The 15,184-nt window shown below is 42.4% G+C and overlaps 2 protein-coding genes across 2 annotated transcripts; both read left to right on the forward strand.

The window, feature by feature from the left end:
• The first annotated feature begins 675 nt into the window (after positions 1 to 675).
• On the forward strand, positions 676 to 4,690 carry LOC140545547 (uncharacterized). Its single transcript, XM_072668353.1, has 5 exons — positions 676 to 1,116; positions 1,328 to 1,389; positions 1,485 to 1,554; positions 1,725 to 1,793; positions 2,618 to 4,690. The coding sequence occupies exons 1-5, from the start codon at positions 843 to 845 to the stop codon at positions 3,190 to 3,192; spliced, it is 1,050 nt and encodes a 349-aa protein (XP_072524454.1). The 5' UTR covers positions 676 to 842; the 3' UTR covers positions 3,193 to 4,690.
• Positions 4,691 to 5,540: 850 nt separating this feature from the next.
• LOC140545541 (uncharacterized) lies at positions 5,541 to 10,470 on the forward strand. Its single transcript, XM_072668342.1, has 2 exons — positions 5,541 to 6,281; positions 6,923 to 10,470. The coding sequence occupies exons 1-2, from the start codon at positions 5,945 to 5,947 to the stop codon at positions 7,951 to 7,953; spliced, it is 1,368 nt and encodes a 455-aa protein (XP_072524443.1). The 5' UTR covers positions 5,541 to 5,944; the 3' UTR covers positions 7,954 to 10,470.
• The last annotated feature ends 4,714 nt before the right edge of the window (positions 10,471 to 15,184 follow it).

The following is a 15,184-nucleotide window of genomic DNA, read 5'->3' on the forward strand; positions in this document are numbered from 1 at the left end:
TAAGCCCCTTTGTAATACCCTTAGATTTCAGAAGAAACAGGAGCACAGTGAATAAGGAGATGTCCTGATACTTTTGCCCATACAGTGTATGAGATGTAAACAAAGGCATTTAGAGTGTTTTGCCGTGTTTTCTACAGTGCTGGCTCTTTATAGGAGATCATACAGTCTACAACTGCCTTCAAATCTTCTGAGAAATGCAGAATCCAAATCAAGGTGCAGTTTTACAACTTTTTTAAATTCCATCTTAAAAATGAGCATATACTATTTTTGGAAGCTAGAAAGGTGGGTTGTTTTACAGCCTGCCCATTCTGCCACCTTCTCGTCCCCGGTGCTCATTTTTGATATTTAAAATATGGGCGCCCTAATGAAACATCTCGGGCGTCTGGTTTCATTAGCAGCAATTCTGACTATGTAAATTTCTCTGGGAAAAAAAAGCATTTCAACCAAAACTTCAAATGACTCACTTGCTTTACATGAAATGTCTTTGAAAAATCAGTGGAATTTCCTTTTAAGTACTAAATAATGAAACTTCAGGGTTTTACGGTAAAACTTTGACGCACGCAAAGCTATTGGATAAAGAAGTGTGTGACGTCATCGAACCAGGAACTGGTCACTGGTGGTGGAAACTAATGTAAACATTTTCGCTGGACGCCCTAAAAAACAGGAGCAGGTCGATAACAGGGCTGTGGTACGATAGCGTTCAGTACAGTGTCTTTGGTTACAGAAACAGAACGGCATGGTTTAGGATTCAACCTTTAATAGCCTTGTTGTTTTACCGTCAGAAACACGGATTTTCGTGCTGGTAGGTCTTTTAAGGCGTTTTAATTACACTTCCTATCACCATGTCCACTTCTGTCGATGTCCACGCACAGCTGGCAACCGTACTGGAGAGGTTTGCCAAATGCGCCCTGGTGGAAATGACCAAAATAATCGATAACGACTCTGCGCTTTTACGCGCGGAGATATCGCGGAGGCAAATGGAGATCGAGTCCCTCATGTGTAAACTACAGTTTGCAGAGAGCGAGCTGAGGTCAGCACGACAGGCAGCTATCCGCCAACATCCTTCCAACCTCCGGTCAGTGGGAATTCAAGTTAGCAGCACGTCTACAAAGCGAGGTAGGCTTCATCACGGCTGCAGGAGACAAGGCGTGCAACAGTTTAATAATTACGCACAGCAGGTTCGCTGCTACCGTGACAAACAAACAGCTATATTCCTTGTTGGTTGAACCACCTGATTGGCGTGTGTGGTTTGCTGGCTATTTGCTAATGTTTTGAATGAAGTTCACATCATAAGACCTTGAATGATCTATTTTTCACTCACCTACAGACTTTAAGGAAAGGCACCAGGACATGCACAGAGATAATTTCTTGCAGTCTTCCAATGCAAAGGCATGTGTATAATACATATATAGCTTTTTTCTTTCTAAGAAGTACCTGCTCTTTTTAACTCCTAATATCTCAATATATCATATTTCCACATGTAGGACGATGGAGTAGAACCGTTTCATGTCAAAGAAGAAAGGACTGAAGTGAAGCCATGGGTCAACGGAGAAGGTAAAACACTGCCTACTTCACCATAACCTTTGGTTCAGGGGCAGCCTGAAGGTTAGAGAAGCAGCCTTCCTGACTGGAAGATCAGCGGTTAGATAATGAATTGTCCTTCTTTTATACTGGTGGAAAACATATATAGGCCTACAACAAGCTTTGTTCTTCTTGTCCCTCAGACCCACAGGTAGAAGAGAACCATGGCTCCTGGGCAGAGGAACGAGATTCATCCAACAAATCTGGAAATGGTGAAGAGCACATTAATGCTGATATTGATGAGAACATGGATTCATAAAGCTTCTCAGGGATCTGAAGATCCAGGCTAATTTCCCTGTCTTACTAAGAAGAACAGAGAAATAGATCCTAGATCAGTCCACCTACTAAGTGTAGTCAATCAGGCGAGACATGTTCAGTGTCTGATATTTGCTATGCATGTAAGCTACACTATATGTTCAAATGTTTTTGGACACCCCTAATGCCAGGCATGGGCTAGAGGGTTATAAAGCCCCCGCCCAGCAATGAGGAAGTTGGCGATGAGGTGAGGTGGTGATCATCCAACATCCTGACCCCACTAATGCTGAATCTAGTTGCTGAATGCTATCAGATCCTCGCAACAATGTTCCAAAATCTAGTATAAATCCTTCCCTGGACAATAGAAACAGTTACTCCAACTAAAGCAGGATAAACTCTTTTTTTGGTTGTTTGTTTTGTTAATACCCTTTATTTCAGCAGCAACAATGAAGATGCATGTGTCCCAATACTTTTGTCAATATAGTGCATACTGCTTTCAACATGCCTGATCCAACAAATTAGCAATGCTTCCCAAAGTTTGGAGAAGGAGAAAACACAAATGTGAAGGGCAAGTGTACTCCGCAACCAGTGTTGGGACCCTGCAGATTATAGAATACCATCAGTCTTGTGGCGAACTTTAGACACTAAACATATCTTGGCTGAATTAAGAATGATCTCACTATAAGGCAGGTTAAGACCGTCATGCAGAAGAAAACACGAAAATCTAATCACCACAAAATGTCCCTTTAAACATTGACACATCATTTCTTTGCCTTTGTAGGTTGTGATGAATACATAACCAATGAAGCCAAACCTGGTGTTCTCTGGGATTCCCCTGAGGTGGGGGACTTGAACATGAACGAAGTACAGAGATCGGAGGCATCGCAGAGATTGGAGGTATTGCAAGAGGCTCCCAATACAAGTCTTGGCCAACAGATCATAGAGATATCCCAAAGCCCAAGACAGAGCATCACCATCCAGTATCATCCAGGCACAGAACTTGGACGGCACGTGAACGCTGCAGCTGCCCTCGTAGCTCCTCCAGTGACTGAGCAGAGGAGTGATGGGGTGGGAACAGGGGAAAAAAGCTCCCGTTGCCCTCAGTGTGGTAAAACCTTCACCACCCGCTTCTACCTGAAGATCCACCAGCGCATCCACACAGGCGAGAGGCCATACACTTGTCTTCAGTGCGGAAAGCGCTTCTATTGCAACTCCCACCTCATCTCCCACCAGCGCTCCCACACTGGAGAGAAGCCCTACAGTTGCGAGGAGTGTGGCAAGTCCTACTCCCATTTAAACTCTCTCAAATTGCACCAGCGCAGCCACACTGAGGAAGAGGCGTACACCTACTGGTGACGGACAGAGGACAAAGCAGAGAAGAGTGTGTTTGGTCTTTTTTTTTTTTTTTAGGCTGTTTACAACAGGGCTGTTCAGTCTTATTTGCAGATATTTGTTGTGGCTGGAGGGTTTTATTCCTGATTCCAAAGCTGGAGAACATATATGTTCTCTTGCTTGTTTAAACCGAAAACATGGAGCCAAGTTGGCCCTTGGTGGATAGAATTGGACACTTTTGGTTAACAGATTTTGAAGCAATAGCTCAGTCAAAGAAGCTCCTGCCATTTGACCTAGTTTTTATGTGCCACATCTGTAGCATGGGCTGTATTATGACAGAAAGGTCATTTGATATACATAAGAACATTTAGTATAATAATTCATTAGAAAATAACAATTTAAAATTATATACAGTAACAATTGGAGAGTGGAAAGATACAACTTTTTCTTTTCTGACCCCAAAGCCTTAAACATCGGCGGTTGATTGGCCTGATATTTCTCCTTTCAAAACTTAAGCTTAAAATTAGCTTTTTTTTTTATTTTTATGGAAGCACTTTACTTTACAGATTACACTTTACTAGAGGAAAGTACACTAGCTCACACACCGTGTGTGGTATTTCAGACTAGATTTGGCACGGGATCAGACTGGATTCATTCTGCCAGCTTTCCATATGCCAGCTTTAGTAATGAAAGTATAATGCATTATAGCTGTCACACAAAAAACCCATATCTCCAAAACGGATGTTTTACAAAAGAAGGTCGAAATCTTCTTAACTTTCAATGGAAGTCAATGTAAAACAATATTATTTTAAGTCATTTTGGAGCATTTCTATTGGTCCGTTCATCAGGAATTCCTGACACAATGTACAGAACAAATGCTAGATTCAATTTATGATAAACAATTGAAAATGAAGATACAAGGAGGCTCTGAGTGGGTCAGTGGTCTACTGCACAATAACTTTGGCCCAGTGTATAGAACAACTGATGGATTCACATTATCTGAAAAAGTGAGACAATTATTGTTGTATTGAAGTTGTATTGAAGTTCATGATGGGCGCTGAAGACAGGTTCAATTTGTATTAAAGTAATTGTCTGTGTTACAGATGCAACAGATAGACGTTAGGTTAAACATGGCTGGCGTATTTCTATTGTAATGAATGGAAGCAGATCACCACCAGTTTATACAGAGTCATGCTAACTGGTGACTCCTACCTTCTGTTTATTGTGCAATTCCACAGCGGGAGCTTGTTTGATTGAGCTAGTCCTTTTATTGCTACACACATCTCTACTAAGGACATTTGTTCATTGATTTATATATGTTTTAGTGTGCCACATAGTGGACAGAGTGCCTGATAATGATTAGGTTGCCAGTTACGTTTGAGAATCATGTGTTGTTTCAGTTATTATAGGTTAACTGTGTTAATTATGGGTGGTTGTTTTTTTTTCATCACATGTATTATGATGTTGGTTTTCTGGTAAAAAAAAAAAAAGGAGTTCATTCATTTATTTTATATTTGAATACAGAGCAAAACACAAATGTTGGCTTGGTGTCATGAATTTTGAAATTCTGAAGAATCGTACAGGGCTATTGTACAACTCATCTTCTTATCCACCTAGTCAATTTGATAGATTCTGGCTCGTGGTGGCAACAGGTTGGGCACAGAAGCCCAGGCATCCCTGTCCCCAGCTAGTTCCACCAGCTGGTAGTGAACACACACACACTAGTGAACTAGGGGCAGTGAGTACACACACCCAGAGCGGCGTGCAGCCAACTCCAGCACCCGGGGAGCAGATAGGGTAAAGGGCCTTGCTCAAGGGCCCAACAGTGGCAGCTTGCCAAGCCCGGGAATCGAACCCACAACCCTGTTATCGATAGCCCAGCGCTCTAACCGCTGAGCCACCACTGCCCCTATGACAACAATGGACTTAAGTCATTATTCACGACTATAAATAAGAACAGGTAGCAATTTTACATAGCTCATTTACATAGCTCATCACCATAGTAGGACTGCTGAGCCCAGGTCAGTTGAGCTTTCAGTCACAGAAACAGATCCTAGATCAGCACCCTCAGTCTAAAATGCTTTATGGATGTCTTAAAATGATCTGATTCCACTAATCAAGAAGGTTGGCTGGATATATTTGGACATACCGGTCAAGTTAGTGTTGACAAGGTGCAGCAGGTGGCAGTAAAGCTGGTTTGCAGTCTGTTGAAACATCGCTTGAAGAGAGAAGGAGGTCACTTTTCCTGGCGTCCTGCAGAGATCCACAGATCAACAAATGCTGCCCTCCTAACAACCCGTTCAGTGTATGATCTATAGATCGCTAAACGTTCACAGCGCCCTGCCTGAATAATTTGAACGTACCGAGTGATGGGAGATGATATGCTAAACTCATTCAGGAGACAATCTGTATTTTTCTGCGGTTCTGACAATCTTATAGAAAATATGAGAACTGATTCAAGCTTTTTATAGCCCAAGCACCAAAATACTGACTGTTAGCATAAGTACGGGCAACTCGTTTATGTGTTTACCAACGTATGTTAGCTGTTGCTAACAGTGAGGAACAGGTAGCTAGCGAACTAACTAACAGTAGCTAGTATTATGGTCTTATAATAAATAAAAAAGAGTCTTTGAGACGATTACACCCATTTCTGGGTTCAACGTGTCCTTCGTTTAAGTCAGCAAGGACTGTTCCCTTGTGGTTTGAGTGTTTAGCTAGCACTAGCAGCTAGCTGTATGTCTGCTAACGTAGCTAGCTAACTAGTACCCGTTGAAATATGGTAACGCTACAAAACCACGTGTCGAGTATTCTGGCCAAATCGGCCAAAACCGCGGCTGACGAGATCATAAAACTTTTCGACAGCAGTTTTGAAGCTTTTACTGAAGAGCTGCGAAAGAGACAGGACGAGATTGACGCCCTTAGGAGGAAGCTCGAGTTGGCTGAGACCGAACCTGCCGGTCCAGTTAGTTCTGGGCCAGCTTATCTGTGTGTACAGTGTGGGGTCAGCTTGAACTGTGTGATTCCACTTGAAGAAAACCAAAAGGCCCACGACACTGACAACAAATCACCACAAGATTTAGAAACAGATTTCAGTGACCAAACGATGGGCCATGGTGAGGACACGTCTGCTCATTTAAATGCTCTGTCCATTAGCTAGCTACATCTAATCTGGAGCTCTCAGTGGTTTACAATAAAGTCCAATGTACATGGTGCCCCCCCCCCCCCCTTACCCCCTTCAGCCCTTAAGTGGAGTTGAACAGCCAGGGCACATCTGGTTTTGGGAGTATGCTTCTTCACTTTTGCACTGGAGATTCAAAGCTATCATAGCTAGAAACTAATGGGAGTCAGTGTCACCCAAAAGCTATGGCTGCGAGGCTTCTAGTATGTTAGGCTGATATCTCAGTAGGCCTCGTTGATATTGTGTAATTCTGTGAACCGTTTTATGTCTAAGACTATATTCACTGTATAGAATCTAAGGCTTATCCGAAGGCTCTCTAAGACTGTGTTTGTATGTGTTATTAACATACGTCTCAAGAGATCTCAGGTGGTCAGGAAGACCTGTAGCTGTTTACACCCGGCATCTCCAGTGACCACTTTTGTGGGCTAGATGTGCCAGGTGTCAATAGGACCTTAAAAAAAATTGCATCTAAGATTTTTATTAAAGTAATCTTTACACCGGTAAAGAACCGTAATATATACATATGAATTATGAGGTGAATATTGCTAAGTTTGTAACTGTCTAACATTTTTACAGCACCCATTGAGGAGAGTGACACTGAGGAGGGCATTGAGATCGAAGTGCCTGCTGAGGAGGATTCCAGTTATTCAGAGCTAACCCAGGCGGACAAGAGCACAGGCTGCACTCTGACAGCACACCAAGAAGAGCCTACGCGCACGGAGGAGAGCAACCCGCAGATAAATCCTCAGAGAAGAGGGAGAGGACGACCCAGAAAACACCATGCTGATCTGGCTGTTTGCATGCCTCTGAAAAGGGGCAGAGGAAGACCCAGGAAGACAGCAGTGGTGTTCACGTTAAAGAGTCCCAACATGTTCTCAGCTGAAGAGCATCCAAAGAAAGCAGTAATACAACAGGAAAGTACAAATAAGCCCAGTAACACCCATACCCTATTAAGCCACAGTGTGTCTAAGAAAGAACTGCAAATAGCGTCCAAGGTGCAATCGCTGACAAAAAGATCTGGCAGAAGAGGAAGGCCACCTAGACACCTCCTGAATCCGTTGCTGATACCTTTTGCCGAGGCCAAGTCTATTTTACCTGGCCATAAAAATCACATGCATGGACCCGGCGCATTAACAAGTGAACTTGAAGACCGGTTTGTATCCGAGACCTCAAAACACGTCCCACTAGACAACAGTGAGAAAGACCAGCCTTATAAAAGACTCCAACAAAAAGACAGAGGCTGGATCATGTGCTCCAAGTGTCCCAGACAGTTTCCCAGCAAAACGAAACTGCAAGCCCACATGAAGTTTCATCTCAGGAAAGGTGAAATCCCGTGCAGTATTTGTGGAATGACGTTCATAGGTAAAAGTCAGATGAACAATCATTTGAGAGTGCACACGGGCGAGAAACCGTTCAGCTGCAGTTTCTGCCCTAGACGGTTCCCCAACCAGTCTCAGTATAAAAAACATATGCTGGGCCACACAGCCCCAGATTATGCCTGTGAGGTGTGCGGACTGAGATCCTCACAGATGTGTAGAGACACTTTCCGGAGAGCACACCTACGCAGTAAGGAGCCCTGCTCAAACTGTGCATCGATTTATACTTGAATTCAGCGTTTGGTTTTTGTTGGCTTTTATGGTCAAAGTGAGAGATTTTTCCTGCTGTTTGACACTTTAGCCCCTTTCACACTCAAAACCTGGGGTGTTATTGTGGTTCGTCTAGAGGTTATGGAACATAACACTGAAACCATTTTCCCCTCTAGATCTGTCTTTCATTCCTGACTATGAACACATACTCTACAAACTTTTCTTGGTCTACTAGTGCCAATCTCCATGTGTGTAGGCAAAACAGCCAGAGATGGGGGTAAATTGGAGTAAAGGTAAAAAAGGTGCATGTATTTGTCACTGTACAGCAAAATGTGTCCTGCACATTTAACCCATCTGGTAGTGAACACACACTCACACACACACACACATGTGTGAGTACACACACATACCCAGGTATGGGCAGCCAACTCCAGCGCCCGGGGAGTAGAGAGGGTAAGGGGCCTTGCTCAAGGGTAGCTTGCCAAGTCCGGGAATCGAACCCACAACCCTGTTATCGATATCCCGGTGCTCTAACCGCTGAGCCACCGCTGCCCCATCGCTGTGTAATGAGGTGCTGAAAAGTACCTTGTAGAGACTGACAATGTAGGACAGTGTACATACAGACAAGGCCTGGCACTCTTCTCAGGCACCTAATACACATGTGCTGATGCCATTTCTAAAATAATTATAATTATGTTTGATTATAATTTTGTATGAGTTTTGGATTAGGGAAAAGGGATTTTGGAAAAGGGAGTGTAAATTGACTAATTATAGGATGGTATTAGCAACCTTCTTGACGATATATTGTCCCAGAGAAAATTGTGCCAAATTATATTATTGTGCTTTTATGCCACTGATATAAAGAAAATATATTAGCATACTCTTGGAATCATGCAAACTCTTTCTTAAATGAGATTTGAATGTTTCATTATTATTAATATTCAGATATTTAAATATAAAATATGTTTAAATATCCTGAATAAATAAAACATTAATAAAATAAAATACTGTATTTTTTAAAGAAACCCAGCACACCGGCATATTCAAGTTAACAGGCTCTCCTCACTAAGTGAACATAATGTGCGACTGGTTGTTTGTGCAAATATTGCTGTTCAAACAGTGCAGTTGCAATTAAAACATTGAAACAAGGCTGTAAGATAGACGCCACCATATTGTCCAATATTGGGCAGCTTCTGAGCAAGTTTTCATGTATTGTTGGGGGTCTCGTGCAAGTAGAATGCTGGGTCAGCTTTATCAAAATAGCAGTTTCTGGCTTGTGTTAACATTGAATTACTGAATCCCTTCCCACTGACGTGTCAGTGAACACCCAGGTATAAGTATAATGTGTGAAAGGGGCTTTCAGATCCATTCAGGAGATTTGGGGTGGCGGTTGATTCCTACGTTCCAACGTTGCAGTATGTAAAGTATCGCAGTTGAACTTTATCTAGATGTATTAATTCTTGCTTTTGCTTTTTTATATTGATGGTTACCTTGATGTCTTTTATTTTGATTGTAAGATGAAAATGTTTTTATTGTTATCTGTATAGGCTATTTCTTTTAGCTGAAACACTGTATATCTGAGACCCGTTTACACCTCGTCACTTTGTGTGTTTTGAGTGTCAGGATTATTTCTGGATAAGGCCAAGCCAGTGTAAAGTGTTAACTCACCCAAGGATCATTCAAACCAGACCCAAATCTGATCTCTCAAACCACTTCAGGAGGTGGTCTGATCTGAGGTGCATTTTAGCCACATGGTATAACAGTGTAAACACATCCGTCTGTCCAAGACACTTTCCACAACGTAAACCCCTCCCAGTACAACCCAAACACCAGTAATGATTGTCATTCAACAAAAAATTGCATATTCTGTCTCACACTGATCAGATTTCAGTTTGACTAATTGGAGACTCATTTGACTGTCAAGTGTAAATGCATGTGGCTGAAATCATATCCGGATACAATCCAGATACTGGGTGTAAACGGGTTGTACAACGTTTCTTCTGAAATTGAAATCAAGAGTGATCATAGGGGATTCGTCCCCATACTGCTGCAGTAACTACTTGAGAAGGATTTACACTCAATGTAGAAACATTGCTGTGAGGGTTTGATTGCAATCAGCCACATGAACATTAGTGAGGTCAGGCACTGATGCTGGATAATCAGTTCTGCATCACAAACACCACTCCCACTCGTTCCAAAGGTATTGGATGAAAATCCATCCCTATAGAAAACTGTATTAGAACCCAGTGCTGTGACTTGCAAGTTGGGTACAGTGACCTTGGGTTCATGTGCAGCTGCATAGTGTCTCCTTTTTTTGGTTAGCGATTTTCTATGGAGATTATTCAAGCTTTGTTTAATGTTTGTTGACAATTGCAGACCTGTATCAGGAATGTGGAAACATTAAAGTAGATGAATTATGGATCAGAGGAAGGCCTGGATATTTTTGAATATACAGTGTTTATATAATTGTATAAGTGTTCGTCTGTAGTTACCACATGTGATGTGTGGTATTGCCATGGTTTCAAGGGCCCCATTCATGGAAAAATGTCAATCTCAGAATTGTTTGAAATAAAAACAGCTTGATTTAGTTAAACACTGATACATTTGCTCACCCTGGTCGACAAAGTGCGTATATGCAGACTTTAGCAGGTTTTCCATCCACCAAGTTTTTGCTAAATTTTCAAATGTGCTGGGGGGAGCTACATATGGGTGGGTTAATTGGCAATGTTGCCACATTGAGGGGGAAAACATTTATAAAAAATAGGCTGCTTCTGTGATGTCACTTTTATGTACAACCTGTTTGCCTCTTCAGTCCAAACAGAACTGTTCAGAAACAAAACATTATATGGAATATTTAAGTCTTACTGTAATATGTGGATTTTTTTTTTTACATTTGATCCATTTGATCATTTGTAATGGCTTAGTACATGGTAGATACAACATTTTGTGGGATTATTATAAATTATTTATTGTTAATATTATTATTATTATTGGGAAATAAAACTATTATAGTATTAATAATCATGTTTATAATATATAATATATTATATATGTATAATAATTATTAATATATTTAGAAATCTGGAAATAATTGGATTAAAAATAATTGAAAGAATTGGTGGGACTGTTTAGTTAATACAGTTATATATGAAATCTACTTTATTGATCAGATCAATTTCATATATTGTAAATTTTTGTGGTTAAATGGGTACCAACACTTTTTCACAGCACTGTGCTGCTCAGGATTGCTACAGGATCCTGCTGTATGAGTGCAGCACTGCTGGAATTCTCACCGTCAGTAAGTCTGCCACTGTGATGTAACAACGTTTGGTCATGAATGTTTGGAGTCATCAGAATCAGAGAACTGTTCGCCACCTTCAGCTCAGTGCGTCAAGATGTTTCAGCAACCTTGGTTTTGCTCTGTCCATCCGTGCCCGTACTTTGTTCACGGACAGGCTGCCAACCTCTTGGCCAGCCCCCATCAGTCATCTTGGGACCCCCACCTCAAATATACTCTGCATTTTACCCGGATAGGTAAGAACTCATACAGCTCATCAGTTATGAGAATGTCAGCTTCTTGTAGTTAAGCTAATTGTCTGTCTCTGACTTTTGTATTTGAGGTGTGTGTGTGTGTGTGTGTGTGTGTGTGTGTGTTTAACACATTCGGGTTCACTGTCTTTTTGGCCTCTGTTTTTGCTCTATTTTTATCCCACACCATTCTCATACCCATCCCAAACTATACCCACACCCATGCCCAAATATATCCATCCCCACCCCAACCCACATCCATTCCCACCCCAAACTATACCCACACCCATCCTCAAATATATTCATCCCCACCCCAAACTATACCCACACCCATCCCAAAATATATCCATCCCCACCCCAACCCACATCCATTCCCACACCAGACTATACCCACACCCATCCTCAAATATATCCAACTCCACCCCACCCCAAACTATACCCACACCCATTCCCACACATATCCATCCCCACCCCAACCCACACCCATTCCCACCCCAAACTATACCAACACCCATCCCCAAATATATTCATCCCCACCCTCTACCATAGCCATCCCCAAAACCCAACTATATCCACCCCTTAAAACACAAATATATCCATCCCCACCCCCAAACATATCCCATTCTGTCTTGCAGCTTGTTGCTGTATGGACAGTGTGGATTATTGGAGATATGATGTTGGGAAAGAGGTTAAACATTGTTCTGTTCCCGGCTGCCAGGACAGCCAGAATCCCTGCAGCTTCTGACAAAAAATATAGAACTTTGTATAAAGTCTGTAATGGTTGAGTGTCCTAAAGCCTTTTTCTTTCCTTCTCCTATAGCAGCTGTATTTCCACAGCTGACCTATTCTGATCAGCAGTGCCCCATGGGTGCCCCCCCAACAGCATAATTCATGTAGTGCCAACGGCCTATGTTTACCCCCCTAACTCCCAGATGATGATGATGCTGAACCCGCAGCAGCAGGTGCAGTTCGTCAACTCTCAGGACCCTGCATACTTCATCCCATCTGGACAGGTGAAAATATGTCTATGGAGTTGCAACAAACATTGAATGTAGTTCTGCATATGGTAAGAGTGTATACTAACCAACAGCTGACCCTGCTACAGACACACTTGCTCAAGAGGAGCAAGTGAAAAAAGCAGCAGCCATCATTGAGGACTCAACTATAATCGCCTAAAGGTAAGCAGAAAAACAGAGGACTGTGCATTTTCACGGACATATGGATATGGTGGTTGGTGTGGCGCAACAGATAACACCACTAGCTGTCAGTGAGCTACCACACCATGTAGGAGACTGGGGTTCGATTCCCCGTCTGGGTGACTATGCTGCACTATACCAATAAGAGTCCTTGGGCAAGACTCCTAACACTACATTGGCCCACCTCTGTAATATGTGTGACCTTGTAAGTCGCTCTGGGTAAGAGCGTCAGCTAAATGCCATAAATGTAAATATAAATTAACATTAACCTGAAATCTGAGCCTTTTCCTACAGTCATGTTTGTATGTGTATTTTAGTTTGGGTTTGTCTGTGTGTGTGTGTGTTAACTGTGTTCTGTCTCTAGGAGGCAGTGGAGTACGTGCAGAAGCAAAACAGCACGCCTCAGCTCTTTGTGTGTGTGCGGGACGATGTGGAGTCCTCAACTGTCCGAGATCACATTGGGCTTCTACTGCAGCAAATGATCACTGCCGGCATCCTCCCAAACAAGCTGCACTACAGCAGGTCGGGCATTATTGTACATAAGTGGTAGTCCTGTCTGGAAATAAAGTTACCCAGTGTCCTCTCTTTCTGTCAGCCAAGTCATGTTTATACTAAAGCTCTGAGGGGCATGTAGCTAACAGGTGATCGAGCTTGAAGGTAAGGTGGTTCTTCATTGACCGTTAATGGAGAAGGTGCACAGCAAATTTGCCAGTGTTAAGTCAACACACAATAGTGTTAAATAAACACTGTGAGTTTAACAATACCAGTGGTGATTTAACACTGGCATACTTGCTGTGTATTGGTGGCTGTGGTCCATCACCGATCAAATCCATGTTGGTGTTCACCTTTTAAGACAGCCTTCTGTATAGTGAATCCACTGTTACAGCAATAATACATAAATAATAATAAACCGATTACATCACCCTGTCGTCTGGCCGATTAACCACACACTGAAGGCAGTTAGACTCCATGCTGAACAGTATTCTCCTCCTGTATCATGGTGTGTTAGGCCAGATTTGAAGGGATGAACACTGGCAGAGATGGAATCCAATGCAAGAGGGTTTGTTCAACAAAACAAACACAAACACCAAGAGTACAAAAAAACATCAGCAGCAATGAGAGGGCAAAACTGAAACGTGACAACACAAAGGGCGAACATAACAAAGTTGGGGGCTGAGCGAACATTTGAGCAGCACTCAATATATAGACAAGGAGAGCTGGGGAACCAGCAGCTAGACCAAACGGCCAGGCCGACCTAACCTAAAACAGCAGCGTGCTGCTGCGAGCGTGGGTTGCCTTGCTGGGGCTTGGGTGACCTGAGTATCCAGACTTGAAGCGAGCGAGTCTCGCTTGACGCATAAGTAGCCAGGAAAACCTCCTCCTGAACGAGGGTAAATCGCCTGAGCTGACCTAAACACACCTGAGACCAAAGAGGAACCACAGGGCGTCCTGAAGGCTCTAATAAGTTCAATTCTCGGCACAGAATGGTGGTTAAGTTCCCCCCAGTCCCAGGTGAAACACATGAACCAAATGAACATGACTCGACTCACACATTGGTTAATCAGTTAAAGAACACTGTTTAATATGGACCTAAAAGAACATTGAGTTTTCTGATCATTCCACACACATCTTTTTTATGTTTCAACAAGTACCACTTATCCCCCCCCCAGTGCCAAATGGCCTGTTTTGAAATGAACACAACAAAATCATCTATGCTGAAGACTTTGAATCTTGTGATATGGCATTAGTGTATCACAATACTTAAAGAAACTGCCACTGCACATACTGTTACACCTTAAACATTAAAAACAATACTATAAAAACTGAGTCCGGGTGGCACAGCTGTCTAAGTGTCGGCTCTGTCATCATGAGGTCGCAGGCTCGTTCACTGGTGATGCCACAGCCATCCATGACCAACCTAGAGAGCATAACTGTCTTTGCTTTTTCTTCTTTTTTCTCCCCCCTTCACTCAGCATGGACGATGCCAGCTGAGGCGAGGTTAGCTGATGTAACAGATTTAGCACTTAGCGTTGTTATTCCATCGTTCTGGGCTTCAGATGAGCCTTTACATTTACATGCTTTTAAGGTTCAGATCCTCAAACCTGCTTTGTGAAGAACTGGTAAATAATCTGGTGGCACAAAACATGATTTTTTTTACCTCCCACACCTGAACAGATCTGTCACTAATGGTGTTTTCCTGTGTGTGTAGAAATATAATAATGCTGGAGAGTTGTGGAACGAAGACGCCTCAACTGGAAGGACTTCCTTCCAGAGGTATTGGTTAAAAATGCCAGCCAATACAAATTATGCAAAATACATTTAATACAGCAAGGTATATTACATGTTACAGCATAAGGTTCTTGATAGAACCTCATACAAGAGATTTTCTGCCATAGACATCAACCATTTAATCATGCTTAAGACCATCTGAGTGCAGGAATGTGGAGGGAGAGGACTGTGGGACCCTGGATTAAGAGGTGCAGAAATGTTCTTACAGGAACACAGAAAGATGGAGAAGGGTGGAGCTT

The sequence above is a fragment of the Salminus brasiliensis genome, chromosome 23, assembly GCF_030463535.1.
Source record: "Salminus brasiliensis chromosome 23, fSalBra1.hap2, whole genome shotgun sequence".
Classification (NCBI taxonomy): Eukaryota; Metazoa; Chordata; class Actinopteri; order Characiformes; family Bryconidae; genus Salminus; species Salminus brasiliensis.

Coding starts and splice junctions, on each gene's coding strand:
- LOC140545541 (XM_072668342.1), top strand. CDS start 5,945: ATGGTAACGCTACAAAACCACGTGTCGAGTATTCTGGCCAAATCGGCC. Junction 6,282..6,922: donor TGACCAAACGATGGGCCATG/GTGAGGACACGT, acceptor ACATTTTTACAG/CACCCATTGAGGAGAGTGAC.
- LOC140545547 (XM_072668353.1), top strand. CDS start 843: ATGTCCACTTCTGTCGATGTCCACGCACAGCTGGCAACCGTACTGGAG. Junction 1,117..1,327: donor CAGCACGTCTACAAAGCGAG/GTAGGCTTCATC, acceptor ACTCACCTACAG/ACTTTAAGGAAAGGCACCAG. Junction 1,794..2,617: donor ATCCAACAAATCTGGAAATG/GTGAAGAGCACA, acceptor TTGCCTTTGTAG/GTTGTGATGAATACATAACC.